The following is a 9,299-nucleotide window of genomic DNA, read 5'->3' on the forward strand; positions in this document are numbered from 1 at the left end:
TCGGCACGTAGGGGCAAGAGGGGCACTGTCCCCCCCTGAAATCCTGGAAAAATGTATATATATAAATATGAATATATATAGGTATATATATATATATACATATATTTCAGTTAAGGAATGATCAGGAATATTCCAGGCATTGTTTATGAACAATTGTCTTTCGATTTCATTTAGATCTCTGCTCGATACATTTGTTATGTTGCCGTTGCCTGATTTTAATTAAGTTTATTAGTGGATCAACTGACTTGAGAGAGATAGGCTGTGAAGGGGCAGTGCTTATAAATTGATTGATGATGATATTGTCGCATGAAAAGCATCTATGTATGGCAGTATCCTTTTTTCTTAGCTAATACTTTTCAAATTATGTTTGCCACCCACAAGTTACCGAACAAATTTGATGGAAGAGATTCTCAGATTAATGAAGAGGAAGATAGAAGATAGGTTTGGTCTCAGTGGAGGATTAGGATAGGTGAAGTAGTGGACTGACAGATAGTAAGTGTCATAAGAACCATGAAATCCATGAATTAGACAGAGCAAAGAAGGACCTTCATGTTGCTCTTTAGGGTTGCATTTGTTTCGGCTATGTGAAGTTGTACTAGAAAGCCTTGTTTGTTGTACTGGAAAGCCTATGTTGTTGTACTAGGAAGCCTTTGTTGTTGTACTAGAAAGCCTTTCTTGTTGTACTGGAAAGCCTTTGTTGCTATACTAAAAAGCCTTTGTTGTTGTACTACAAAGCCTTTGTTTTTTGTACTGTAAAGCCTTTGTTGTTGCACTAGGAAGCCTTTGTTGTGGCATTAGAAAGCATTTGTTGAACTAGAAAGCCTTTGTTGTTATACTGGAAAGCATTTGTTGTTATACTGAAAAGCCTTTGTTGTTGTACTGGAAAGCCTTTGTTGTGGTACTAGAAAGCATTTGTTGAATAAGAAAGCCTTTGTTGTTATACTGGAAACCCTTTGTTGTGGACTCGGCAGTAGAAGGGAATAGGACATTTAGAGAACAAGGGTGCTTTGGAACTGTGGCTCAATGGTTCCAGCCTCACCTCACAGCAAGAGACAACCAGAGTTCAATCCTCCGTAGGAGACACGACTTGGACCTGGTGCCTCTGCTGTGCAGCTAGGATGATAAATGCTGGGTCTAGCAACCTCATTCCAAATGAATTGCTGGAGCACAGCAAATAAGGCTTATTCCGTTAAAGCCCGTGGCGCCTCTGTTGATCTAAGCAGTGAATGAGTGAATGATGTACCTGGCTGTTGGATGACTGTGGGGTGTGGGGGACAGATGTTGATGTCAGATTTGAGAATAACATGGGACTAGCAACTTCATCTCATATCATTATTCCTGAACTGAGTGTGGAGGATGTGATCTACGATGATTTTTTGAGTCAGATTTTATGATGATTTTTTTTAGTTTTCATTCAGAGTTAGTCAACGTTTTCACCAGAATCCACTGTTCTCTCTCTCTCTCTCTCTCTCTCTCTCTCTCTCTCTCTCTCTCTTCTCTCTCTCGTTGTAACAAGACCTGAAGTCCTATTCAAGATTAGGATATAACAATCTGGGCTCGTTCTGTGCAACTATTGACCTACGCAGTGAATTATTTATCTGGCCGTTAGTCAACTATACGTGGGGTCGCAACGGGATTGGAGGGATAGCGAAAAAGTGGGCAACAGACATGCAGTCAGGAGCCGTAAGCGTGTATGCACGCGCATACATACATGCATACATAAAGCACATGCATAAATCCGGTTTCTCCTGACTGGTCTAGTGAGGTGACTCTTGGTGCTGAAGCTTAAAAGAATGAAAATAAAGCTTTCTGGTCCATTAAAATTCGTTTAAGTAAAAAAAAAAAAAAAAGTTTCTAGGACATGATGTGGAAGACTGTAATGACATTCTAATTTATTTTATGAGTACGATTCATCACTCGTGAAAAGCATGAATTTTTCATTTGATTCGTTGCATAAGACTGTTTCCTCTCTGATTCATTCGCTCGTGGTAATAGTGATCAGCCTTTTATTATTCTAAACGTAGTTATTTCATCTCTATATAATCTTTTATTTTACTGATGATATTACATCTCTTATTACATAATATTTAATTTTATTGATATTACATCTCTTATTACATCATATTTTATTTTAACTCATATTACATCCAGGTGAACCTAGATATACGAGTAATAGCTGTTTATCATTAATAATTTGATATCATACTGTGGTCTAAAATTTTTTAGGACTGAAATAATAGGTAAAATTTACCCTTCAGGCACCTCAGCGTTACAGGAAATGCTTTCTCTCTTATGCATATTTTTGGAACAAAACTCTCTCTCTCCTCTCCTCTCTCCCTCTCTCTCTCTCACTCTCTCTCCTCTCTCTATATATATATATATATATATATATATATATATATATATATATATATAACACACTTTATTTTATATATATATATATATATATATATATATATATATATATATATATATATATATATATAATATATATGATATATTATATATACCTTTAAAGCTGGGTTATTCTCATACAAATTATGGTCAGATTAATTCTAATGGTGTCTATTTAAAATCATATGATCAAGATTTTCAATTCTTTCATTGTTTTCGTATTTTCTTGGAAGTGTTCAAAAGAAGCGCTGTAGTATCTACCAGTTAATTTTTTCAGCAGCTGTATGAAAACCCTTTGTATCACTTATCATGGAATGTGGACTGGAAGGAAAATGTAAGGCGTATTAGTATTAAGCAGGCTTTAGAAACGACACAAAGTATAGCCTGTTTGCAATCTGCACTAGTGCACTCAGAAAAAAATGTAAAATGAAGTTTGAATGTATACATTTCGTTTCCACAAAGAACAGTGTAAAGGTAATGAACTCCACTTTTAAAATTGCCGTTGTTCTAGTCCAGGGCTAGTCTCTCTCTCAGCACTCGCCCCTATGCTTATAAGTATGCACAATGAGGGTACTTTGTCGCAACTTCATGACAGTACGTAACATCCGTAGGGTCGGGACTTGTTGTTAAGTTGCTCCTTTCTTATTACCGTCATTTTTAACGCCATGGGTACACTAGTTTTTATGATAGTAGCAGTAGTCGAGGTATAGTAGACTCACATCAACCGTGCATTTGATGTCTAGGCCACTCCCTTACGACGCTCCTGATTGGCTGTTGATAAACTAATCACAGGACTGGAAACTCAGTCTCTCTCGAGAGTTCACATAGCCAGGATGTATGTTCCACTTCTCTTGCTGGATGCTTTTGAAAGAGATATCCCTCAGGTGTGGTGGAACATAAATCCTACCCTTGTGAACTCTCGAGAGAGACTGAGAGTTTCCAGCCCTGTGATTGGCTTATCAACGGCCAATCAGGAGCGTCGTAAGGGACTGGCCTAGACATCAAATGCACGGTTGATGTGAATCTACTATAGTAATTGGTATAAGTGGGAGAAATAATAATAATTGGGAGAAACTCTCTTATCACGAGAGTATATACAATGTTCTCTGGGGTCCACAATAATAAAAATGTTAAAAGTTCGTGTATTTGTAAACACTTTATAAAAGCTTTCGAACCCCTCCCTGAGTTCATCCTCAGCCCAAAATTTTGGACTGAAGATGAACCCAAGGAAGGGTTCGAAAGCTTTTATGAAGTGTTTATAAATTATACACGAACTTTTAACAGTTTAGTTATTGTGGACCCCTTAGAACAACAACATAAACAATAATAATAATAATAATAATAATAATAATAATAATAATAATAATAATAACTCAATTACAGAGAATAACAAATCACGCAGATTCCAGGTAAACGATCTACCACTATATCTATGGACAAGTTATGATTGAAGGAATCTGCATTAGAATCGAGTGTCTTGTCATTTTTCCAAAATTGCGTGCGTGTCCTCCTGGGTAACTCGCTCGAACCTAACAGATAGTAAAGTCAAAGTCCTTTAAATATTAACTATATATGAAAAGGACCTTGGGGGTCAAGTATATAGTGATGTTCCAACGCTAAAAGATTTTTTTTTTTTCGCCGCTCGGGAGATGGCCTGTGAAATTGCCCAAGGTGACATGCACCATGCAATGTTTGCAACACAGAAACCAAGTGTTGTCACTCGGACATCACACCAGATTGCAGAACACACGAAACGTGGAAGGTGATCACACACTGAATTCTGATGTTGTGTATTCCAGTGAGTCGGAAAGATTAAAGTCTTTACAGATGTCTACCAGAGCTAATATCTGTGCATTTTGTTGTTTACTGATATCATTGTCGATGTTCTTATAATCATTATCATCGCTACTACTACTACTACTACTACTACTACTACTACTACTACTACTACTACTACTATTATTATTCATTATTATCATTATCATTATTATTATTATTATTAATTATTATTATTATTTTTATTATTAATTTTATTATTATTTATTTTATTATTATTGGTTGCAGGTCTACAATAATATAGCATGTGAGTATATGGTCTTTAATGGGTATTAAAAGCTTTTGAACCTTGCACTAGGTTCATCTTCACTTGACTGAAGAGGAACCTAGTACAAGATTCGAAAGCTTTTAATATCCATTAAAGACCATATACTCACATGCTATAGAGCGCCTCGGTGGCGTGGTTGGTTTGGTGTTTGCTTCTCACCTCGGTGGTCGCAGGTTGAGGAGTGAGAGATGTGTATTTCTGGTGATAGAAGTTCACTCTCGACGTGGTTGGGAAGTCACGTAAAGCCGTTGGTCCCGTTGCTGAATAACCACTGGTTCTATGCAACGTAAAAAGACCATACATACACATGCTATATTATTGTGGACCTGCAACCATTGTCATCATTTTCGTCACGGAAAACAGTGGCCATTATTATTATTATTATTCGAGAACAACGATTCAAATTGTAAGAACGTTAGTCCTTAATTTTGTTTCAAAGCTTGCCACATTTTTATAGCTTGGATTAACTTTCCACGAGCGTTTAGCAAAAACAAAATTTGTATTTGCTCGTTTATTGAATTCTGACTCTCCTCTGCAGTTGTTTTATTCTTTTGTCTAAAAACCTGTATTTCCCTGTGGAGTAATTCCCACATACGTTGCTCTCAGTCCAATCGGAAATTATCTCCAATACCTGTATAGTTACAATAATGATAAACACCTTAAAATTTTTTCAGGTCATCTTACTTCTACTAATAGTTACAGTTAAAGGCGAAGGGGAAAGCAACGCAGACGCTGCACCTCAGGTGAGTACCAGCTGAGATTATTTCAGTGAAACTTTAAAAAAATACAATAAAAAGAGTAATCATTAAAATTTTTCAGTTACGTGACTTTTTGAGTCATGGGGTGACATGCAAATATAACCGAAAACGACAAATAATAGTGTCCAACTCATAGTTTTTGAGGTCGCTGAGATGAATAGTGATACTCCCAATGCCTCATGGAAGCCTCTCAGGTGTAAATGTAAATGTCTATTCTTTTAAAGGGTACTATACAGACTTAAGTCTTAAGTTTTAGATACAGTATTTGTTTAACTATCTTACGAAGATAATCACTATATAGGTCTCTAACAGAGTATGATTCCCATAATTTGCAATAAACTCTTACATTGCTCTTTTTTTCTGTCACCAGGAAACCCCAGAGCAGTTCCTGTTTTCTTATGGAGTGAATGATGACAAAACCGGCAATAGCTTTGCTCACCAACAAGCTACAGGTGCCCAAGGCACCCAGGGCGAGTATCGGGTCGCTCTTCCAGATGGACGAACTCAGGTCGTGAGCTACACGGCTGACGAGAACGGCTACAACGCTGTTGTTACATACGAAGGTGTCGCAGTTCACCCTGAGGATCAGTTACCGACTGGTGAGGTCGAATCACGTCGACCTGTTCCATCCAGTCCTCATCCATCTAGACAACGTCCTGTTATCACATCTCTTCCCATACGTCACCCTCCTACCAATCACCCTCACGAGGATCTGCTTCTTATTCATCCCACCACACCTGCACCTCACTTCTTGCTATAATCCGATCTTTCCAGTGACGGATCTAGCAATTGATGTACCTATTTTTCAAGATCAGGCACATCTGCAAAATCTCGAGCATTCGCCTCCACACCATCTGCCAGGCCCTAACTTTTCTCCTCATAGGACTCCAAAATTACGTCGATCTAAACCAGTTGTCCCCAAACCAACCCTTATCCCTACTCATGGTCCACCTCAGTCAGGATTTGATTTTCCTCTTGGTACTTCTCCCGGAAATCCTCTTTTCACAGGACTTCATGAACAGCAGTTCTTTGATGGACCCCTTCACTTTCCACAGGGCAATTCTCATTCTAATCCTGCTTTCCAGCAACTTCAGGACATTCATGGGCCCTCTCTTCAAGCTTTCCCTAACACAGTCTTTCCTGAAGGTAATGATCTTCAGAATGTTTTCATTGACATTCCAAAAATAAATCCAAAGCAATCAAATGGATTCGAACTTGACCAGACAACAGACTTGTCCTTGTTCATTCCTGAAGAAGATCTTCATAATGGTAACTTTCCTGGAATTGTGTCAACTTCTCTTCCCCTTCATCAAGTACCCATTGATTCACAAGGAGGCTTTCTTATAGATGGAGGGCATCCATTCAGTTTCTCTAGTACACCATCCCCACACCATTCAGGTCATATCCCAGACGAAATCACAACTGTAAGGCACCACGGAACACCAGTTCATAATCCCGTCCAGTCGCCATTCCATCCTGTAAGCCCAGTTCCCCATCACAGCACTTCTTTCTCCCATCATGTTAGTGCTCCCCTTATTCACAGTCCACAGCCACATCATGGCCTATCTGTGACACACCAGGAAATACCTATTCATCACCCTACTATTTCTGTGCCTCATCATGGCGCTCTTGTTTCAAACCATGATTTCGATATCCTTCATCATGGTTCCCCTGTTCCCATCCATGATCATGATAATCAATTGACAGTGGTATCTGGACATGGTAATCCTGCATCCTCCCATGACCATGGTATTACTCCAACAACATTCCATCCCCCATTTTTGGGTAAACAACTTTCCCAGCGTACGACTCCAGATCCACACTTTGGAAGCCCGGCTCAACCTCCGCAACATGGAGGCACATTCATAAAACATGGAATTCCTGCCCCTATTTTCACGAGTCCAGCTCCACATCACGAGAATGTATTCTTGCATCAGGGAACTCCTGTGCCACACTTTACGAGTGCAACTCCGCACCAGGGAGGTTCATTTGTACATCATGGCATTCCTCTCCCAGCCCCACATCATGAAAGCTCAGTCTCACATCATGGAAGTCACGCACCCCTGATCTCAAGTCCAGTCCCACTTCATGGAACCTCTTTTTCACACCATGGAAATCAACTTCCATTGATTTCAAGTCCTGCTCCTCATCATCACAGTTCAATTTCACATCATGGAAATCCCTTCCCTCTGATATCAAGTCCAGTCCCTCATCATGGAAATTCACTTCATGGAAGTCCTGGCCCTTTGATCTCAAGTCCAGCCCCTCATCATGAAAGCTCGTTTTCACATCACGGAAGTCCTGGCCCTTTGATCACAAGTCCAGCCCCTCTTCATGAAAACTCATTTTCACATCATGGAAGTCCCATCCAACATCATGAAAGTACACATCATGGAAGTCCTGTTCCTTTGATCTCAAGTCCAGCCCCTCATCATGAAAGCTCGTTTTCACATCACGGAAGTCCTGGCCCTTTGATCACAAGTCCAGCCCCTCATCATGAAAGCTCCTTTTCACATCATGGAAGTCCTGGCCCTTTGATCACAAGTGCAGCCCCTCTTCATGATAGCTCATTTTCACATCACGGAAGTCCCATCCAACATCATGAAAGTTCACATCATGGAAGTCCTGTTCCTTTGATCTCAAGTCCAGCCCCCCATCATGGAACTTCTTTTTCACATTTTGTGAGTCCAGCCCCCCACCATGGAAGTTCTTCATCGCACTTGGTTTCCCACCATGGAAACCCAGTTCCTCTGATCTCAAGCCCAGCTCCACTTCATGAAAGCTCAATTTCTCACCAACAAAGACCCATTACTCATATTTCATCTCCTTTTCCAAGCCATAATGAGTTTGTTTCACACCACAGAAGTCCCACACCTATTATTTCAAGTCCAGCCCCACATCACCAAATTTCACACCATAGAAGTCCTGCTCCTCTAATCTCAAGTCCAGCACCACATCATGAAATTTCACACCACAGAAGTCCTGCTCCTCTACTGTCAAGTCCAGCTCCACATCATGACATTTCACACCACAGAAGTCCTGCCCCTCTACTCTCTAGTCCAGCCCCGCATCATGACATTCCAGGTTCCCACTTCAGAAATTCTTTTCCTTTTATATCTAGCCCAGTCCCACATCATGGAATAGGACAAGGCACCCCTATCCCTCACATAACAAGTCCAGCTCCACATCATGGAAGCCCATTACCACATCACACTGAGGGCATTCATCATTCACCCACTCCATCGACACCTCCTTTCTTGTCTTCAACCTTCCGCCCGACGGGACCTGAAGCCTTCATCCCAAGTCCACTTGAGCATCAGGCGACCGTGAGGCCCTTGACATTCTCGAGACCTAGGGGCGCTAACTTTCCCTCCTCTGGGAAGAGGGGGAACCGCAGGAGGAATAATTTGCCCAAAACCCTTTCGCCGTTTTTCCCCGGGGGACAAACTCTTGACAGGGAGCAGGTTCTGCGCCATAAGGGCGTCTCTAGATCGTCGAGATCGTTTTTAAGAAAAAGAAACGCGAAGACCAACTCTTGAAATAGAAGACCATTTTATCGATTGTTACTTGTTGGCAAGTGGCTCAAATCCCAAGTGTTAGCGGAAAGCGACAATCTATGCATGTACATTATATGAAAGATATCGCAAATTATTTTTGTATATGAGTGTTTGTCCTCTTCTCCCATTTTCTTTGTTTATAACCTTTGTACCATATGAAACGAAGTTTATTGTTTATATTACTCAATAAAACCGTGCTAATATACTTTTAGGTCGATTAATAATTTTTATTATTACCCTAGTTATTAACAACTCTTTCCTGTGATTTAATGTCACACAAATATGTATATATATATTATTAATAACGAGACCTTATTTAAATTGGATGGTATCTAACAGACAAAGTGCAAGGTCACGAGGGCGGGGCTACACTGGAACAGGAGGATAATTAAAGGATTTAAGACCGCCAGCACATGAAATTGGAATAGCAGAGGCTTTAATTCCCTCCCCATACAGCTGGACCACGTGTCCGGTCACTCTACGGGT

General features: G+C 40.1%; 1 protein-coding gene across 1 annotated transcript in view; it reads left to right on the forward strand.

Moving 5' to 3' along the window:
- Positions 1–9,031, forward strand: part of LOC135195002 (mucin-12-like) — a 9,745-nt gene extending 714 nt beyond the window's left edge. The window contains 3 exon segments of the mRNA XM_064221274.1: positions 5,173–5,241; positions 5,627–5,839; positions 5,841–9,031. Of these exon segments, the coding sequence (XP_064077344.1) occupies positions 5,173–5,241; positions 5,627–5,839; positions 5,841–8,795 (3,237 nt within the window). The 3' untranslated portion in view covers positions 8,796–9,031.
- The last annotated feature ends 268 nt before the right edge of the window (positions 9,032–9,299 follow it).

The sequence above is a fragment of the Macrobrachium nipponense genome, chromosome 15, assembly GCF_015104395.2.
Source record: "Macrobrachium nipponense isolate FS-2020 chromosome 15, ASM1510439v2, whole genome shotgun sequence".
Lineage (NCBI taxonomy): Eukaryota > Metazoa > Arthropoda > Malacostraca > Decapoda > Palaemonidae > Macrobrachium > Macrobrachium nipponense.